Source organism: Glandiceps talaboti, chromosome 5 (genome assembly GCF_964340395.1).
Source record: "Glandiceps talaboti chromosome 5, keGlaTala1.1, whole genome shotgun sequence".
NCBI classification, from domain to species: Eukaryota; Metazoa; Hemichordata; class Enteropneusta; family Spengelidae; genus Glandiceps; species Glandiceps talaboti.
Window position 1 is genome coordinate 3,697,403 of NC_135553.1, and position 22,182 is coordinate 3,719,584.

Genomic DNA, 22,182 nt, shown 5'->3' on the forward strand with positions numbered 1-22,182 from the left:
TAAAAATGCATTGTGTTGTTGTAATTATTGGATTTGTCCAGAGTTTATTTATTTTTTACAATATTAGCTTTTTATATGCTTTCACATATACAGGATTCTGGATAATTGTATAAAGCCCGAAATACAACGTGAAAAAAAAAAACCTGGCATCATGGTCTGGTCTTTAAAAAAAGTACTGAAAATATTTTACATAATTGCAGAATAAGTTAATAATATGACAGACTCCACAAAACAAGTACACGAATAGAAGCCATGATAATAGAAGTCTCCTCGGTACCTGGCCATTCTACAGATAATTATCATGTATTATCATTTTAGGAATTACTTGTTGTATTGTCTCCATGTTGTCTTTTAACTTTTTATTCCACTATTGCACTAATGATATACGAATTGTTGCCTCATACCGGTACCCTTGCAATTTGTATGATTTTTTTCCATACATTTTTTCAAAAAAATCATACAAATCGATTCGAGTGGCTATACTTGCGCGCACGCGACGAGATTACATGTTGCAATGAATGATGTTTATCGTTAAATCCGATCAGAGCTACGTCATTGAAATTTATTTGCATATAACCTTGAAAACTATTTTGCATATATGTAAATAAAATGTCTGCTTGTACGTTCGTGTTCAATGCGTTGCCGTCAGGATCCCTCATTAGCATACTTCACAGTATATATAGAGGCGTCCCTTCGTTGCGCAGTTACAATTTCCATTGCTAATACCTTGTACATTGTGAACGTTACACTGTTTGAAGAAACATGCCTCCTAAAGGAAGTGGAAAAGCTGCCAAAAAAGCTGGCAAATCCAAAGCTGCACGCACTGGTGACAAGAAGAGAAGGAGACGTAGGAAGGAAAGCTATGGTATCTACATCTACAAAGTCATGAAGCAGGTTCACCCAGACACTGGTATCTCCTCCAAGGCCATGTCTATCATGAACAGCTTCGTCAACGATATCTTCGAGCGTATCGCCGCCGAAGCCTCTCGCCTGGCCCACTACAACAAGAGGTCAACCATCACCAGTAGAGAAATCCAGACTGCAGTACGTCTGTTGCTGCCCGGTGAGCTTGCTAAGCATGCCGTGAGCGAAGGTACCAAAGCCGTAACCAAGTACACCAGTTCCAAGTGAATGTCGTGCTTTTCTGAAAGTACACTAGCCCAACGGTCCTTTTCAGGGCCAACACATCCTCCAAAAAGAGAACTACCGAAACCGAACCAGCACACACAAACACATTTATACTATAGTATAGTCACTTGTATAGTGCAAACAAAAGTTTTTTCATGGTTTACTGTGTTTTCTTTTTTACGCGATGATATTAATTTTCAGAGGCCATTTAAACGTGTATTCTGAAGCCATGGTGGCGATATCGATAAGAACGTGGGGCGCAGTTTGTCTCTCCTACGTAACAATACAGTACATAAATTGCTTCACAAACACTGAATGATTCATTTATCCAATCTTAATTTTCATAACCAGAAACATTAATCCGGTTTTGATATATTAGAATGCTGATACCTAGTATATTATATGTACTACATTTGAAAAACAGTTGAGTTATAACTTGTATAAGGTGTGGGATTGGAGACATCAAGTCATTGTGTCACCAACCACCTGTGTCACTATTTAACGGGATGGATAACTTGCCAGTCCAGTAGGACTACTCTATCAGTTATAGAGTATTAATAAAAATGAATATACTCTGCATGCTCTCCTTAAAGTTGGCCTAAAATTTTTGCTAGCTGGAAGTTTCTTTGCAATGTGAAGTTATAACCATTATTCATTGCAAAGGCATATGCATTGAGGGTCCTTCTTGCCTCCATACGGTATATGATAACCCCATTCAAAATAAGGTCATGGTCATGATATGTATGTGTGTAATACATGTTTGTACACCGGCGTGGGCGTTACTTGTCAAGCGACAGTGATTAATCGGGCGATCAGCCAATCAGGTGTCCGCAAACTTCCCGCTTCAAAATCCAGGGAGCTGAGAATATGAGAAATACCATCCGGGTAATGAAAAGTCCATACCCGGAGTATATTAGACAGACATGGTAATGAAAAGTCAACATCCGGAGTATATTAGACAGACATTGACTCCAACAGGAAGATGTTTGTATCGAAGTATCGAGTTTGTTATCAACCAGAAAGAGCTGTCAAAATGAATGATTGATGATGGCGAAAGCCCAACCAAATAAACGTCAATAGCTTGGTTAGTGTGTGTACGTGTGAACCTTTCAGTAGCTAAGCATGTCTTGTCGAAAGCGACGTTTCGCTCAGTTTACATTTAAGAACATGGAGAGTACAGAGAGTATCCAACTTCATTGATGTATGTCTTCTAACTCCAATGTAAAAATATCCTCTGAGAAAATGCACAGTACAGCAGACACTATATTTGAGAACCTGTAGTGTGAAGTGAGTGTCTAATTTTGTTAGGGGGTGTATGTGTATTAGCTAGAGTGTATAAATAGCCCGGAAGATATGCAGACATGCACGATGGCGCAGACACTGTTATTATTATTATTGTTGCTGCGGTGGTATGATAGCAGTGTATGAGTTATCTCCGGAGTATATTGGAATTCGAACTCAATACACAACAAAGGAAATTAGCCGGTGTACAAAACAGATACAATCCGGCCAATATGCGCCTCGCTACCGCTCGACGCATATTGGTCGGATTGTATCTGTTACATAAATGTGTGTATGTATTAAAGCAGCTGTCGGGCACATTGCTTTGGTACTTGGTACATAATAGTGTGCTTTAACTGGACAATTTATTAGTACGAAAAAAGATTTCTTTGGGATTTTGTGTAGTTCAAACAGAAATGATTGGGTGTATTTGGTCAAAATCAAAAATGTTATTTTTTGTGAACAGCTGATCTTTCTCATTACATTCTTTCAATTAGTATTTTAAATTATAACACTCACTAGAACAATATAATTTTCAGGTCTGTGCACCTTACATGAAAATAACCAGTGAAACTTATCATCTATTTCATCATTATTATTGCATCTGTGACAAAATCTTTCATTCAAAGGTAATCTTTGTTTAATTTTTCTCCTAATTCTATACCCAGATTATAATCACTTGGTCTAACTTCCATCTTTCCTTGTGAATAAATTGATTCTCCAAGCAATCAAACATCCCTTTGACAATTTCTGCCTTATTTTTCTTGTTTTATTAACTTAGAATTTTTAAAACTCCAAATGGTTTGAACACTTTACTTGTGACTATATATTTTGATGAACAAAATTTGCCCAAGGTGAATTTATCATTATTTACATCAAGTACACGTTTCAGAATATGATCACTCCATGTATGTATTTAGTTCACAAATATATCATATGCTTACTCCAATACCACAGACACCTGTTTCCCGAGATGTGTATCAGAATGTTTCTATCAGAATACAATAAAATGTCGATAATAATCACAGAAACAAGCTTTATTTTAATTTTTACACGTCACGTCAATATTATCGGTATTGTTGACATTTGATTGTCTTCTGATCAAAACTTCATACATAGCTCGGGGAAACAAGTGCCTGTGGTCAGGAACTAGCCTCCCCATACTCCGTCTGGAGAGGACGTATGACTACACACCAAGTGTATAAACACATTGAATGCAGCTCTATGAGAATAAATCAAGAGAAGTGTAATTTTCCTATGGCAATATTTATTTATTTCCTTTCGCATTATACTGTGAAATAGCCTGTTTGTGGGGCAGAGTGTATATTTCAAGAGATAACTCGTAGCAGAAGGGTGAAAGTTGACTGAGCTGAAGCTGAGACACGGATCATAGCAGAATGCAAATTAACTTTGATATGAAAACTCGTCGCTGATTGGGAAACAAAACGTACCAATCAAAATATAGCCTTTTACCCATTTGGACCAATCACAATAAATATGCAAATTTTATTGCTAGACACTTTTCCTATTGCGTCCGCCAAACGGGTATAAATAAGTATTTATACATTGAGTCTCATTATTCTTGTCTCAACTTGGGATCACTAGAAGAACAAAGCATGTCTGGACGTGGCAAAGGTGGTAAAGGACTTGGTAAAGGAGGCGCAAAACGTCACCGAAAAGTGCTTCGTGACAACATCCAGGGTATTACCAAACCCGCCATCCGTCGTTTGGCCCGTCGTGGTGGTGTCAAGCGTATCTCTGGTCTCATCTATGAAGAAACTCGTGGTGTACTAAAGGTGTTCTTGGAGAATGTCATCCGTGATGCCGTCACCTACACCGAGCACGCCAAGAGAAAGACAGTCACCGCCATGGATGTTGTCTATGCTCTGAAACGCCAAGGACGTACTCTGTACGGCTTTGGTGGTTAGATTGCCAACAAATCTAAAACAAACGGCCCTTTTCAGGGCCACCACATCCTCCAAAAAGAGAACTACCTAAACTGCTGTTTTTAGTAACTTTGTGTTGTGTTGTGTTGTTATTTTCTTGTCTGGTTGTGTGTGTGTGTCTCATAGCTGAGGATTGTCTTTGACCTTTTGTTATACAAAACAAGTCATTGCAGAGAAGGTAATTTTGACAAATCTGCTTCAATGAGTCTTGTCTTGTCTTGTGGTATACACAGTCAACAGACAAATCCATTGGGTTTTGAATTACATAACTTTTGTAATTATCTTCAGGTTCACAAACACTAGCTTCTTAGCCTTCTAGAATATGGGACGGGTACAGTCGACAGTGTACCGTACGTACACTTTCCTTTTCTGGGAACTCTAGACAGCATTTAAGCTTGTATCCGTTCTCTTCGCACATAATGCAAGTTAAATGATGGTGTACACAACACTCAAGAAAGCACAACAAATGATTTTACATTTACATTTGTAAGATGACATTAAATATACTATTACAAACACAGAATGGAAGAATAAATTTAGTTGGGTTGTATGCTCCCGCGCCCAACCTGTCAATATTACATACGTATGAGGGCGGAGCTATGACGTATAAAGTTATATGTGATCACGAAAGTTCATATCAGTTGGTGGGGTTGCTGTCGGTCTGACTACACTATGTCTGAAAGGCGACCAGTAGAGTTTGAAATCTAGGAACATCATTTGATTTCAAGAGTCGTGCAGGATTTATTGACATTAACAGTACAACTTGTGCAAGTCAGGTATTTATACATTGTTAAGATATATGTATTTTTGATAATGCATAGTGCCATATAATATTATAAATTTGAAAGGTATCTTATGAGAAAACATCAGTACTCAAACAACTGAGTTTACTCCAGCCAGCGTTGTGTGGGTCTTTGTTTCATGATAAAAATGTGTGCTTTTAATTTTGGGAGCAATTGAAGTTTGAAGAATGTCAAATTAAATATAGTTTGAAAATGCCTTGCCTTTTCCCTCAATGTCAGTGAAAGTGATGATGTGTTCATGTAATAGGTATAGGTGTGCCAGACAATGATCTTGACAACTACAAGTTTAACCCTATTCCGAACTGGGCCTTTATTGTTTGAGTTGTCTAGATGCATGGTGTCCCATAATCAGTTAAATCATAAATGAATGTGACATGCTATTAAAAAGGTCACCACAAGACCATAATGGGTGATGACTCCGTGATGACCCTGTAGTAGTGACATTCCTCAGAATGTAGGCTAACATTTACAAGTATATATCTTCACACGTGATTATTTCCAGACAAAATGGATTGCATCCGTGATGGTCTTTACATTGGTGGTAGTGCCGATGCCAGGAACAGCGAAGCACTTCGCAATGCCGGAATTACCCATGTACTATCCATTGAATTAATCAAACCTGAAGTGTCCTCTGAATTTGTTCACAAATACATTCATCTCATGGATGAAGAAGAATATGACATATTGAATAAATTTCCTGCTTGTATTGAATTCATTAAGGAAGCAATGGAAAAAGGAGCTGTTCTTGTTCACTGGTAGGTATAACTTCTAACTTGAGGCAACAATGTTGCAAGAAAGATATCAACATGGGCAAACTTGCACAACAGAGGTTTCAAAATTACTACAACTGCCGACATCAGACCATGGACAAATGGAACCAGTTACAAACAGACAGTAAACAACGAGAACTAGAAATTTGTCTGTGAATGTGAACTTTTATGTAAAGTGGCCATAAAACTTCATATCAAATGAAGAAATGTAACACAAGTCTCTACTTCCAACATGCTGAGCCAAATGTTATTAATCCAATTCAGTTGTTTACTTTCCCTCTTTGTAACATGTTCCATTTGTCAATGTTGTTCTGATGTCAGCAGTTGTATAACTAGTAACTACCATTAATTGAAGTACTTGTGTTTAGATACACACATTTAAATTTGTTGGTAAATATCTTTGTGAATTAAAATTATATTTAAAAAAAGTATGAATTTTATGACGAAAATAGAATGTCACTTGTATTTGAAATTTAAAATGTAAATAAAGCTATCCGCAACAGTTCAAGAGTAATGCAAGTAATATCTGAAATGAAATCAAGGAGAGGAAATTCCTTAAAATGGAAAGTAGTTGGTATGATGTGCTAGAACTAGGTCTTGTATCTGACATCAATGAATGCCCTTGTAGGATGGAATTTGACAAGTAGAGGATCCAGTAACAGACAAGGTCATGTGATATAAGATAAATTTGTCACCCCCTGTTGGTTTCATTCACTTTAATTGCATAGTGACCTCAATGTCAAATTTTCAAATAAGTTGAAATATTTTCGTTCCTTTTGTGGATTTTATACATAGCTGAGTTACTACTACCGGTACATGTACTAGTAACCAAGTATCAACAGCTGAATATTGTAAGATAAATTTTGATGAAAATAACATTTTTTCTGACTTTCCCATAAGCCCTTGCAACTTTGCAGAACAGGACTAATGAAATCCATGCTAATCATCTCATCTCATCCATGCAGATGAACTTAGTGTATGTGATTTGAAGGAAATAATTATTTGAGAGTACAATTTTTAAATTTCATTATTATTACTTTTGAATGGTACATTCCCGAACACCAGTATTTTAATAAGGAATTGATATAGATGAATCAGTCAAGCATGTGCATCAAGGAATGGGTATCTGTTTTCAGTTATTTTGAAATATATGCATTTATGGTAGTAGTCTCTTCATGGATTATTGGCTATAGTTGGTACTCTGTTGTATATCTTGAAATATTCACTAAGTAGTGTTTTGACAACAAATAAGGTGGTTCTAATTTGTACAAGTCAATGTGTTTATCATTTGTGTTATTGTATTTGGTAGTCTGGATGACCAGGCTGTGGTGTGAGTGAAGGTATCACTGTATAGGAACTAGACTATGTATTTGGGGTAGGAGTAGGACTGCATGGATACCTTCATATTATGTGTGTGTGTGTGGGGGGGGGGGGGGGGGTGCAGGGTGCTTGGGAGTAAATCTTCTGATCTATTGTATGCATTTTTATTTTATTACAGTTAGTGTCTTTGTAAAAATAAACGTTGAGAAATCTTGCCTATAACATTGAAAGATTACAATGTATCTGTATGCTTATTTCATAAAGGGGCATAAGTGTATTTGGGCACAGTTTTTGCTGCATATTTAAAAGGTTCTTGCAGTATTCTACTTACTAAAACACACATGCAATTGACTGAACTCAAACCTGGTATTAAAGATATAACTAACTGATAAATGATCCGATGACTTAATTATCATACATATCACAAAATGTTCATGAAAATCCCTACTATGCAATCAACTGTTCTAACAATGCCAAAAGACAATTGCAATGTCAAAGAAGACATGACTCGACATTAACAATATGCTGGAATGTGGTTTTATTTAGTAATTTTTACTCGCGTAAAAAGCTTATAAACTCAGTTTCTGCTACTTTAAAGTAAAGTATTTAGAAATATTGCCTAAAATAGTATGAAATGAAAAGTTGACAAAGTCTGTGCATTTCAAAGTTGGTAAATAAATATTTCTTGAACACTGCCCTAGCTGTTGTATGAAATAGAAAATTTCTGCATATAATAGTTCATAAGTAAATCTTTGACTGACATTGCGTAGATGTATTAAAGTGTGTACTGTAAAGTTTGTAATTCTCAGTGGATACATAATGTTCGTAGAATTGAACTTGAAATTTTCCATTACTGTTACAATACATCACATACCAAACCCATGGGAACAACTCAGTCTTGCATGATCATTGCAAATATCAACTGTTGGTTCAAGGTATAGAAATCAAATTGGTCACATGCAATTTAGTGTCTAGGCTTACGAGAGTTAGCTCTGTCTTTGCTATTTTTGACAAACCACAGTCTGGTGATCAGACAATGACCGATAATTCACCCTGGTGTCAGTGGCCGGGAATACATGGTAGTATATGGATTCATTTCCATTCAAGGGACACATTCCAGAATTCCATGTTATAGATAGCCGCATTCCTATCAGGGTTGGATTTACTCAAGTAACGGATTGCTTGCTGCTAAATATAAATCTTTTGAAGCAGCTCTCGTGAAAAAGTTGATTAAAATAGTCAGGAATGCAGTTTCTTCATGTCAGGATTTGTAAAGACAGTAATAATGGAATACACTGTTGGCCACTTTGGAGTAGTATGGAATTTAACTGTATCTGTTGCCATGTAGGGGATATAACTGATATACACATGTGGAGGTTTAATATACAAAAGGGGGTAGCAATCTGGTTTCAAAAAGTGAACAGATTTTAAATGAATTATTTTTCTTGATTTTGATTTTTCCTACACTAACTATTCATTGGATTGTTATAAAAGTCTTTAAATTTAAATTGTGTTATACTCATTTCAAACAATGGAATAGTTTGCTAGCTGTTTTATAACAGGAGTATAATATGTTCAACTATTGCACTTGGCTATCAAATTATAAACTGTAAAACCTTGAAATAATTTAAATAAACAACCACAATATCAAGACAATTGGATTATTATCTGTTTTATGAAATACTGTGTGCTTATAAACTTGTGAATAGAGTCACTAATATAATAGTGGATCAGTGCATAGGCAAGTTTCAGCTTTCACACTGCCATGAAAAAAATATATATAATACTGACATGATAATATTTTTATTTAATCTAAATAGGTAGTTCTTTTACTTTGGGTTTAATTTGATTTGATTAAGAAGACATAGACAGCCATTTTGAATGTAGCAGAGACCTCAGCAATAACAGCAACAGTACAAGAATATACTGGTTGATAAATTGATGTATACATGTAAACAGTCCAGGCCAAAAGAGCTTTCATGGCTAACTTATGTCACTTCCCCACAGTATTGTATAACAATCCAGAAACTACTGGTAGATTAGATTTAGCTTGTAGTGATGGAAATGCATTGACATTGACAATATGTGAATTTTCAATATTTTGAAATTGATGGTTCATGATTATTTCATGAATTTCAGTTTTGAAGGAGTTCTAAGACTTTACTTAAAGTTTTCCAAGCTTTCAAGTAGGGGTTAGAAATTCCAGGATTTTACGGGAGTGTGAGTGTGATTCCAGATTACACAGTGGAAATCTGGTTTTGTAGACCATCAATTCTTACAATTGAAGTGTCCCCTCAAGGGGCCAATGACCAATGTCTGCAAAACATATCTGTGGACCATAAAAATATGCAATGTAGAAGTGAAGAAAATTGTATTTTGCTGTACATTTCAGTTTTGTTGTACATTGATGTACAGTTAAAAAAACAACCCAAAAAACAAAAACAAAAACAACAACAACAACAACAACAACAACAACATCAACAACACCCAAATGTTATTGTTAATGTAATTTTGGAAATGGCTATGATGGCTAATCTCAAAGCCATGAATTATTATGTAGTTGCAAGCATATTAAAGTTGGACATAGTATATATCCTAAAATATGAAACAGTAAATGATTGCCTTTATATGATAAAAGTGTTAATTTCTAGAGCAAAGGTGTTCAGAAAAGGAAACTCTTCAATGACTTTCTGTATTCTTTTCCACTGATATCTCTTTAGTTGCAATGACAGATCAATAGTTGAAATATGAGCCCTGCAAATTATGTTTGCAAATGTTAATTCATGTATGTATAAAGTCTTGGAGATTATTTTGATCTCAGCATTTTATTTCAGCATTTTGTGGTTGTTTTCACTACCCTGCAACTTCAGTGAAGATTTCCTAAAACAAGACCCTGTCTATGACACGAAGCATTCACAATATTTTAATATATATGGCCGTGAAATGAAATTGGGACTTTTTCGCTGATAAAATGGTTTTCATTTTATAATATTCTAAACTATTTTTCTATTTTTTTTCTTGTTTTTTGTACCCCTTTCTGGCATCCTTCTTTTCAAAACTCTCCTCCTCCGTCCTTCTTTTTCCCATATCTGTCCTTCACAGTGCCATGGGTGCATCACGAAGTGGTTCGGTGGTTGTTGCTTATACAATGCAAAGTGAAAAACTCTCTCTGAAGGATGCTATGTCAAAGGTGAAGGAAAAGAGGTCCTGGATCAGGTATGCCAGGCAAAAAATACACAAAACTTTTACACAAAAAATTTGCTTCTTCTCTTTGCAGTGCGTTTGGTGCATCTCGTAGTGCGTCAGTGGTTCTTGCATATTTAATTTTATCTGACAGAATTACTGTGGATGATGCCATCGCCAAAGTGCAAACAGTAAGAGCAAACATAAGGTTTGTACTGTATCATGTACAAACTAATGAAGGGCCAAAATGTGATCATGAACTAGAACAATATTTATCAATTATTCCTAAATGTATTTATTACATGTGTGTATGTTAATTTAGTGGAACCAATATAAGCTAAATGTCTGACACAGTATTAAGTCTAAAATGTATGTGCATTTGTGGGAGAGAGCATACCAGGACAACCTCTGTATATTTCCCATCTAGTATATAGCACATCATTAATTATAAGAGTAGCAATCTGCAAAGACATCCTGTGCCAGCTGTGGCATATATTCCACTCCTCGACTGACTTATTGTGAGAAGTACTACTAGATGTCTACTGGATGCATGATGGGTCAAAGCTGGTAGGGGCAACCTCTGACATTTCCCATTGACATTAAAATGCATATTGATATGAGTATAGAGAACTTGGTGTATTTCTAAGATTCTTGTAATATTTAACCCTTGCTGTGAGATAATACTACATAATATACAAGATATCTGCTGTAGGGTAGTCTGTGACATTTCCCATTGATAGCACAATGCAAACAAAATTTTATAAAGAACTTTAAGGTTTAATATTCTGCAACAGTTTTTGCCATAGCTACGAGGAATGCTAAATGTTTGATATTTATATTAAATTCAGTAGGCTGGTCTGCTGCATTATCGGAACATGTATGGAATCACTTAGAGAGGAAGTGATTGATTTCACACAATAACTTAGTTACATGATGCATGGCACCTCTCTCTCTATATATATCATGTATTCTGTATATGCAGGAGATCTTCCATATACTACAGGATTGGTGACAGAAAGAGGGGGGGATTGTCCTCAGTTATGAAAATATTATTTTTACTGCGATAAAGACATTATGAAGGTGTCATCAGGAGTGATGTCCAATCAAAAATTATCAATTTGTCAAACTGTCCTTTCATAGGAACCATTATCTAAAGTACTCCTTATTATCTTTTGCAGACCCAATGAAGGATTTATGCATCAGTTGAGGATTTTTGATGCCATGGGAGGTCAAATTCAACCTGAGAATCCACTCTATAAACAATATCAATTGGACTTCAGGTCAGAGGTCAGAGGTAAGTTTCATTTCTGAGTCACTTGAGGTCAGAGGTCATAGTGTTACATAAGTCACGTAATTACAATTCATATCAGATTATATGTAAAGGGCAGTTTATTACAAAATCATTTCAGGTTAGAGGTCAAATTAGGTCGGGTCAGAAGTTAAGGTCATTAGTCACAATAAAGGTCAGAGGTAAAGGTAATTCCAGTAATGATGAAATTCAGTGGACATTCATTTCATATCAATCACTATTCATATCTGATATAAATGCAAAAAAAATTTGGTGACACAATTATGAGTGAAGACTAGTTTTTCTTTTTCTTGGAATCCTAGTGGTAGATTAAAAAGTAACTGTATCCTCTAAATAAAGAAGTGTCTTAGGATACTGAAATATTTGCATTTGTTTCGACTTTCTATCAGTTTATTTCAAATTTTATTTTTGGAGACAAAAAAACACTTTCAGATATCAACAAATTCCTTAACAGCTACACTAGCTGCAACTAGAACATGTTTAGAAACTGTTTTGTTAAAAATAAGGGACTTACTCATTATACATGTATCCTGAACAGTACTGAATTACTTGTGAGTAAATGTATTTGTGTGGTTGTCCTGCATAGTATAGTGCAATCAATCAAATCAGAGTTTTGGGTCCACACCCAAAAATCAGCACCTCACTGCAGTCACCTATTACTGTACTGCTTCAATAAAATCGACCGTTAATTTAATTTAAAATGACAATGTGTAATTTTTATCCTGTGAATATAATGTTGGTTGTCTGATCAAAAACCAATATTACTGTTACAGCTAGTGCAGCTTTAATAAGGCTATTTGAAACACTCAAGTGTTAATAAATGTCTTGAGTAAGAATTGCAGCATTACACTAATATTTGTTTCTTAAAATAGTGCTATGTAGAAGAAAGAGGAATATAAAAGTCACGTAATAAAGTTATATGATACCATTAGTATTTGCCAGATTTAATATTACTATACATGGTCCAACTTGAGAAAACATTTTTTTCATCTAAACAAATACTTCCATAAAACCCATGTGGTATTATATTTCTGTTTTGAAATAGGCACAGAATTTGACTATATGTTTATACATATGATTAATGTCAGTGAATATTTAACCTAAAATCTCAGCATATTGTTTTCTGTGCTTTCCCTCTTGGGAAATTGAAATTGATATTCTTAGATTCCTAGCTAGGCTACTATTTCTGAGCACACCCAAAAATGATGTCATTGACTTAAATAGGGTTCAATTAATAGAATAATACATACATGTATTATGTTGCAATATCGATGGACTCTGTCACAGCTCTTGTAGGGGAAAAGTCATGGATGTCCTAGTAAAATGATTGTGTAAAGGACATCACACGATGTCACACAAATGAACATATAGGGAGGGAGGGGGTCTGACATCAATGTGATTGCTGAACTTAATTTTCACACTTCTATTAACCAACACAAATTTAAAATACTTTCACACCTTCAACAATAGGTTCTGTATGTACAATTGAGAAGTTGATATTAAAGTTTATTAAAATTTACTGCTATTAAATGTGATATACAGTGCTGGGTTTCCATTAATATTTTAAGTGTTTACTGCATCTTTACATTGTATCGATCTTTAGTGGTTTGATGGTAACAGTGACCATTACAATTTTCACTTGTGAACATTCATTTAGGGGGAGGACAAGGGATTTTTGGTCTTAATGAACTTTGTTCATTTACTGAGCTTGTGTGGTATTGTGCAATCATCCCTAATTTAATAGCTATGTTACAACATTGATAAAATATTGTCTCTAGTAAACTGCAATGAATATCTTTCCATTGTAATTACAGGGGTAGATATTTTATGAATGTCCTGAAATACTAGTTGATAATTATGCAATTATTATTTTGCATGAGAACATCCATGAACTGACTATAATTGGCTCACAAGTGACTGGAGACTGTGTCTCTTTAATCAGCATGTCTGTCTGTCTGTCTGTCTGTCTGTCTGTCTGTCTGTCTGTCTTTCTGCCTGTCTGTCTGTCTGTCTGTTTGTCTTTCTGTCTGTCTGTCTGTCTGTCTGTCTGTCTGTCTGTCTGTCTGTCTGTCTGTCTGTCTGTCTGTCTGTCTGTCTGTCTGTCTGTCTGTACATTTCTATACCCGACTCAAGTACCGACTTCTTGTGAATCATTTGATAGGAATGTTTAAGAACCATTATGCATTCTTTAATAGGGAACTGTTTCAACATACAAGTCATTTGTTTATTTTAGACAGAGTGTTCTTGCTGATAATTGGTATCAGCACTCCTTATTTTTGTACTCAATGTGAATATCCTGAGAAAGACATTTTGTCAACTTGAAATGGAACAATATTATATTCATTTATTAATATTCATTTATTAACATGATTTCTCTTCTATCATACTGCCATTATAAAAAATTAAATATAAAAATGAAAATAATTTCAAAGTTACACCTCATCCCAAAAGATATTAAGAAGAGAGAAATAAGAAAAAAAAAATTCTATGTAAAAATATAATATTATGAAGGTGGCAGGGAACAAAAGTTATCTAGATTAGAAAAAGAAAATAATTCCCAACTTTGTAAGTTTTAAATATGAGAGTGGCAGGGGTCAGTTAGAAATGAAAAAAACCACTCCAATTTAAAAGTTTTAATGATCGATTTACAGAAATGGAGATAAGGTGATAATTTTTATAAATTTGAAAAAAATCCTGAATAAACTTTTCCGCGTTTTGGAGATTAGGAAATACAATATTTATGATGGATATTTCTTATCATACAGAACCAGTGGTCTATGTAACGTTCAAAGTGAACTACGACATACACGCAACTGACGGAATCAAAGAAGCCATGGCTGTGACAGGCGATCATCGTCTTATTGGACGATGGAAGAAACATCGTCTGTTGAAGAACAAGTGGGGGCCAGGATGTTGGGAGATCACACTGGCATTCTCTCAGAATAGCAAAATCATTTGGAAATTTGTAACTGTGGAATACCAGAAGGCATCAAGTCGACAGTATGGTCCTAAATCTACGTATGGTTGTGGCAAAGTCTTACGGTGGGAAGACGGAGAAAACAGGGAATTGAATACAGGAACAGAGGAATGGATTCTTATAGAGGGACAGTGGGGGAAAAGGTAGTCAGATGAGATAAAAATGGAATGATTTAGCCATAGCTGAAGTGCATGGATTGTTACTCTATAGACACCACCCAGTTTAACCAAAGTATAAACGTTGCAACTACTCACTATCTGGTCTTAATGCTGTGTACGTGAAATTTTTCACCACTAGAAAACTTTGAAGTGTTGAGATGATACACCCACAAAACAGTGTCAACATGTAAACCTTTGATAACGACATTTTGAAATTGACAAGCATATATACAGTATGAGATATCCATGAGAAACCCAAACATAACATGTAGAAGTGATGGAATCCTTACTTGAACTGGACTTGAACTGCAGTACTATTATACTTACCCTGTTTATAGGTAAACCATACCTGCTATGCTATGCTGGTGATGCAACCTTAATATGATTTACATAACTCAATAATGAGTCACATTATTTTGCTGTAAAGAGTGTCAACACGGGATTCAAGTTTATATGTATGAACAAAACTTGATTTGCTCACCTAAATGAGTTGGCCATTAGAGGATGCTCTTTATCTTGCATTTCACTAGAGTAATGTCACGTCAACCACCATGTCTATGAATGTTCTCAATCATCTAGGTATGAAGTTAATGATGTAGTAATTATAATCTATCCAACTGGACTTGATGTTGTTTTGAGTTTCCGGGATGCTTCTCCACTACCCTACTAAGGGAGTGTTCCATGAATGTATTGTGACATACACATACTGACCTAATGATGCCCTGTTAACATGGCATATTAAAAGCTAGTCAGAACCTTTGGAACCCTTTAAGTTGAGTTTTGTTGAGACCATCCAGTTTTCATTTGTCATTGCCATTGTCAGATGCACAGTATGGTAGAATTTCAACTTAAATGTCATTTTTTCAGCCTTATCATTCTCAAAGATTAACAAGAGTGAGGCTGATCGCAATTATCTTCGCTGTATTTTTTTTATTCTTAGGGGACCCTGAAAAGTATGTCATGACATCTCTAAAAATACAGTTATGAAAAAGTACAGATGTGGTTTAGGAAAAGGCTGTACAATTGGTGAGGAATTATGGGAAATAATCGAAGTAAGGAGCTTCACAACTCTTGAAACAATTCCCTCAGCATTGATTGTGCATTGTTTTTTTTGGCAAGGGTTAACAACAAAAGTCATACATTGGATGCCAGAAACCATTCCTGTGATTACCCAATAGGGTATAGTTTTAGGATTAAAAAGATTATCGTTGTCCAAGAACTCTTGCTAACATTTGCCCCCCACAGACATATGCCCTAAATCCGGTGTTCTGATTATTCTCAATGTTTCCATTTGACTTTTCATACTTCTGCTTGATCACCATTTGTGACATCCAATTGTAGACCAGATGTGACGATCAAGTGGAATCGACACAGTTGGTGTCAGTAAATTTTGACTTGTGATTTTCTTAAAGTCCAACTTGAAAGAAAGCACCAAAAGAGTATTACAGGCGTTCTTGTTTTGAAGTAATTTTACATTTTATTAATGTTTTCTTATTTTCAAAGTTTGGTTATTTTCTGTTTTACGTTTCATTAAATTCTCCTCCAGATTTCTAAAATATTATTTCCACAATTCTATCTTACACTGAAATAAAAGCATGAATTTTGTTCATCTGAACCAATTAAATGTTACCCCTGTCCCAATATTTGTTGGAGGAAAAAAATTGTAATAGAAATGTACTTTCATAAAGCAAAATAAGTAATACATTGTAAGTTTAGCTAGAGAATTAGTCCGTCCATCTTAACCCATGCTAGTCTTTCTGTTTATAAGTTTATGAAATACATACATATATATATTTTTTTAGGCGTTATAATTTTCATCATAGATGTTATTAGCACAGATACCTATGTTTTTATTTGTATCAATGTATTAGTAAGCTATGCTCTACCAAAGACTGAACTTTTATAGAATAAAAGAATACCCCTGTTTGCACCCGTTATTCAGTGACTCTTTATTTTTTTAAATGGTAATCGTTTTTGAAACATTTAGTGGTTGATGTGTCGACTTTTACCAATGATATCTCCACTGCAACATTGAAGTGATCAGTGAATGTTTCACACAAATATTTGACACTCAACTAGATCATGCAAGCATGTGGTAAGAGCACCACCAACGGTCACATCGTTCAAGGATGTGGTAAAGAGCGCCACCAACGGCTAGAATATATGCATGTTTGTGAACGTGGGTACTAGAAACAATCTGATCAAAATCTAATCAACGAGAACGCCTGATGTTTATCAACTGTATTTGACATCTACTTTACTTTCCCTTTGTGTGTACATCAGATAATTATTTTTTTCGCAGACATCATGATGCAATATTATTTTTCTCCAAAAATTAAAAAATATTCACAAAAGGGTTAGTTAAGTTACTGTCTGATCTGAACAAATACAACAGTAAATGATTATTTTCTGTTTCATTTTTGTACATAAAAATATTACTATTTTTTACAAATTATAGAATAGACATAAGAGAGTCTCATGATCACAACCTTGTCATTTAATACGAAGTTCAACAGGCATTTCTGTTTTGTCAAATTGCCCATTCAGAATTATGTATGTTCAGCTGTTTGTTGCTGAGTTTGTCCTACATATATACAGTATACAGTATCTTGAACACGCCAAAGCAGACGATCACAAAACGTAAACTACACGAGCCAAGGTACTAGTCTACTAGTATGTTCATGAGGTATGTTAAACGTATTAGTTATTTAGCGCCCTCACATTTCATTCTTTGAAATTGAGACAAGACAAGTACGTGTGCACTTCAACTTCACTGTAACGGGGTTTGATCACAGTCCCTTGATGCAGGCTTTGCTTTTTATTTTCACAATAGAACACAGCCAACAGTAAGAATTGAGCAGAGAATCCGACTAAAGTGTGCCACAAATGACAACTGGATAAATCTGTCGACTTGAACCTTTTTCCCAATGGAAATCATAAAGAGAAATAAATATAGTCTATACAAGTTTTATGCAGCAACTTTAAGCAGGCTGATATTCAAGTAGTCTTTCGGGCTTTCTTCTGATACGATAAGCGAACGAAGTTCGCAATGACATGAATGAGGGCTTGCCCGATGTTCCATCCTCGATAGCGATGTTCGGTCGTGTGTCGTATTGTATCGGAAGAACATCCGAGGTCTAGCAGATAGACTAATATTCAAGTTGCTGACCATCAGCATGACTACTGAATATCAGCATTCAGATTTATCTAGCTACATTAACTTCCTTCAATACACTATTGGACATAGTATGTACCTTGTAACCCCACAATTTCTTTATTATTTCTACAAACTTTCACATGGCAGAGCTTTTTATTTTTTTCGTTTTTTTTCTTCATTTTTTTGGGAGAGATATGACTCAGAACATGCCTGAAGCTAACAACGTTTAATATCGCACTAGAAATATGCAGTTACGATTGAATAATTGAGAAAACCATCTACATGCACAAAGCATGGTGATTTTTATTAAAATATGTCAACGCTTGCTTTTTTTGCATCTCCTCCTTAAATCAGAACCATGTTCCGGTGACATTTATTTGTTAAAAATCTATCATTTCAAACCAAAGTATGTTCTTGGAAAAATGTAAAGTCTTATATTGTTTGAATGTGGAAGTTTTCTTACACATTTGAGAGAGTAAGTAAGGCTGAAAAGTAAAATGTTGTTGTTTTCATATTTTGTCTCAGAATGACGAAAACATTTCAAACTAGAGTGACTGCGTAACTCTCCAACATGACACTACTGTCAGATTAAAATTTGTCTTCTCTTCGTCGGCTCTTGGCAACTAAGAAGAGCGCAGCCACAGTTCAATTACTCGTAATTGCATCCGGGTACTTTTTACTCTGGCGGTGATTTGAATATCTTTGTGAATGGTAGTTGTCATTGTGCTTCAGTAATAGAGTGAAATGCTCGTCATCTCCGCCTACAAGATACCGAGACAGGAGTAAACGACTTTTGTGATCGCGAAGCACTGGTCCGTGTCAGGGAATACCACCTTTAATGTGCGTATTGCGTCAAAGCCACCCGTACAAAGTTCACGAGTTTAGCAACAAGTTGTTGCGAAGAAGTGGAGTAACTGACTATTGGATCATATTTCGACCTCGAGTTTCCCCTTCTTGTGTCGGTCTTCGTTTGTATGTTATGAAATTTTAATTAGTGTATTTGCTAAAGACAAACGCGTGTTTACATCCCGTTGGAAGGAATATTTCATGGACTTGGATACACATGTGTAAGTATGAATTTCGCGTTCTTTGATAATTGTTTTGGCCCGATACATTACAAAATTTCCAACAACAACAGAATCGAATATCTGTGTGCAGTTCGCAAACGTCCATGCGAAAGGCAAATAGTCGCAACAATACGTGGTGTTAGACAAGTTGGAGGCAACTGTTGTATTACGTTAGACTGTTGGTTTTGCTTTTGTAGAAGGAGAACTGCTTGCTTATTTTTAGTTAACATGATCCTTTGAAATGAGGTCTCAACGCCTCGCTTGAGTTGTAATTATTTTCATGATGAAAAAAATCGTATGTTTTTGACAGATAGGTTAATAAACCGTGCATGTCTCGTACAAACGATTTCCGTTATAGGAATGCTCCCCGCGGTGGTCATAGCGCTGTAAATCAAATCCAGAGAATCGATTATAATGCTATAGTGTTCAAAACAGTTATATGTACCCAAAGTCTATTTTCCCTGTCCTTTTTGTAAACTTTTAGCATCCCAAAGTCAACAAGAAATGTATAAGAATACTTGTCAATGTCCATGAGAATGTTTGGTTAGGGAAATGAGTTGATTCTATTATAGAAGTTCGGACATGACATATTAAAACGTCGTGTGTGCTCTCTTTGATGTTGAACTCCTGTTAAACACTCAACAGTGTCACTCAAAGAACTAATAGTGGGGTAAAGTTCTAGACCTGGGTCAAGTAACCCTGGCAACGTAGCTGGGATGATGTTTGACTTTGAATATTGATAGTCTGTAACATGCCCTTGATCACGATTTTCAAAGTGAAAGAAAGGTGAGTTTAAACAAATGGTTGTACAAAAAGTATAAGCATGTAGTTTGTAGGTTAATCCGTAAAATAAATAAATAAACAATTAATCATTCTGAATGGAGTTGTGTAAATGAATGAAAACATGGACAAATACAAAAGGACACTATCCAATGTTATCATAATATAATATTTATAACCAAATAACTTGTGTGAATCAAATATAACAATATTCATGTAATTATGAAATATGTTATTGATAGTAAGTTTATTGATTTCACAGTAATTCTGATAATTATTTTGTAAAATTTAACACATCATTGTTGATGTGGCAAGTAGCAGATGTACAGCTGTATACTGCTAAGTTGTATTTAACAAATAGATGTCAGAATAGAAAAGCAAAGTGTCAAGATATCTGACACATGTCTAACACTCCTAGTCACCTAAATATGTGGGACCTTGACCTGCATGTTTCAAGTGTCACAGAATCAAGTCTGTAGCCATGAATCAAGTTGAAAACTGTAGCAACCCAAAAGTTTGAAGTGAAGTTCAAATAGTGTGAAACAGCTTCCATTGTTGATGTGATATTACTTGGAACTGGTTCAGTGTTCCCATTTGACCAACTACCAAAACTGAAAATTGAAATTTTGAAGTGATTCACACTTCTTGTTACTCATCTATGTTTACCGTCAGGATGTTATATTAATGTTTTTATTTGCATAGATGTAAAATACCCCTTCAAAATTATCATTATTACTGTCACTAATGTCAAACTGAAAGAGTGTATAAACAGGAGTACAGTTACTCCTAAGCTAAAGAACTTGAACGGATCTATCTAGATACAAAAGTTTATTCCAATGATGTTTTACATTTTTACATAAAATGACATTTCTTTGAATATTTATGATTTTTTAGAAGATTATTATGCCTTTGATTGGCAAACTATAAAATAGTTAGAAATATCCTTTAGTCAGAATTTGATTCTGGAAAACTTAATGATTAAATAAAAATTTCATATTGCTTTGAAAACAATAGGTGTGAAGTTAACTCTTACCAATGGCTACTGTGTCATTTGCGTTGTCTGCACTGCTTGCTGTACTTACATGTTTTTCCACCATATGGTCAAAGTGTAACAACCTTTGTAGGGTCTAGAAAGTTGGCATGGTGATATGACCCAGTCATAGCAACAGTGTGGGCTGACCATTTGCTTCCGAGAGACAGCATCAAAGGGTTGCTATGGGAATGCAACCTTCAAATCTGACATCTAAGGAGCAGAGTGAAAGTTCAATGGTAATTTGCTACATTTTTGTGGGTCTTCCAAGGAAACTATAGGAAGACTTCATGAATGTTGTAGGCTTCAATCGTGTCTGATATCACGTTCTCTCTTGAGTGTTTCTATTGTTGGCAACCATCTTACATTTCAGTGAACAATAACCTGTCAGCATCACCATCCAACAAAGTGGTGTGGAACTCTTGACAATCTCTGAAAGTGGCATTCCAATTTCCATTTTGAATTGGTCCCCAATCCCTCTGTTGGGCTTTCAATTGCAACGATCTGCATCATGAATCATTACAATGGCTATTTATTTGTGCAGTACTTTATTGCACCTGTCATTGTGCAGCTGAACTGTCTTTATTTGGCTCCAATTATCCACTGTTTGTTTGCGGTACTGATCTAATCCACAGCAAAACCATAGATTTCACAAAATACTCTCAATCTATACCTCCTCACCATACAAAACAGAAAGCAAACATGTACTGCAATGAGTTCCTATCAATGCATGAAAGTTCTGCTATAGTTATTGGGTTTGTTAGCTCAGTCTTCTAGAAGTTTATGACCTTGTTGATTAGGATGCACTCACACTGTACATAAAGTAAAAGGGATTAAAATGTATTCCCCAACCAATCACGTTATATAACTTTTCTTAGAGTGAAAATTTGTAATGCTACTGTTGGAGGTACTGTTTAAAGGGGGTTGATTCTATTCTCTTTAGTCTCGATGCCAACATGGTATTAAAGAAAGATCTTAAGATTCGAAGAAGGATAGCATAATACTAGTTCCCTTCTCTAAGCTTTGATTTCATGCACTATCAACCATCGTATGTGATCCATATTTTGTGATCAAGTGGTCGTGTCAGTGAACCTTTCAGTATCAATAGAGTTGGAGTCAAGATGGTTGACTGGTTAGGAGTGTCTGGCTTGGAATCTAGAAACTGTCAGGTTGAATCTGAATGTTTAAAGTCCTTTGGGGAGATATTAACCATGCTTGTACCTCAGTTGACGTAGCTGTGTAATTGTGGACGTGGCAAGATGTAAAGCATTGT

General features: G+C 35.3%; 2 protein-coding genes and 1 pseudogene across 2 annotated transcripts; all 3 read left to right on the forward strand.

The window, feature by feature from the left end:
* Positions 1 to 762: 762 nt before the first annotated feature.
* LOC144435241 (histone H2B, gonadal pseudogene) lies at positions 763 to 1,131 on the forward strand (annotated as a pseudogene).
* A 2,894-nt stretch (positions 1,132 to 4,025) lies between these two features.
* On the forward strand, positions 4,026 to 4,337 carry LOC144435942 (histone H4). Its single transcript, XM_078124583.1, has one exon. It carries the CDS (start codon positions 4,026 to 4,028, stop codon positions 4,335 to 4,337), a length of 312 nt encoding a protein of 103 aa, XP_077980709.1.
* A 666-nt stretch (positions 4,338 to 5,003) lies between these two features.
* Positions 5,004 to 16,743, forward strand: LOC144435607 (dual specificity protein phosphatase MPK-4-like). The gene is made up of 5 exons (XM_078124198.1): positions 5,004 to 5,131; positions 5,661 to 5,913; positions 10,351 to 10,464; positions 11,610 to 11,725; positions 14,506 to 16,743. Exons 2-5 carry the CDS (start codon positions 5,666 to 5,668, stop codon positions 14,862 to 14,864), a joined length of 837 nt encoding a protein of 278 aa, XP_077980324.1. The 5' UTR covers positions 5,004 to 5,131; positions 5,661 to 5,665; the 3' UTR covers positions 14,865 to 16,743.
* The last annotated feature ends 5,439 nt before the right edge of the window (positions 16,744 to 22,182 follow it).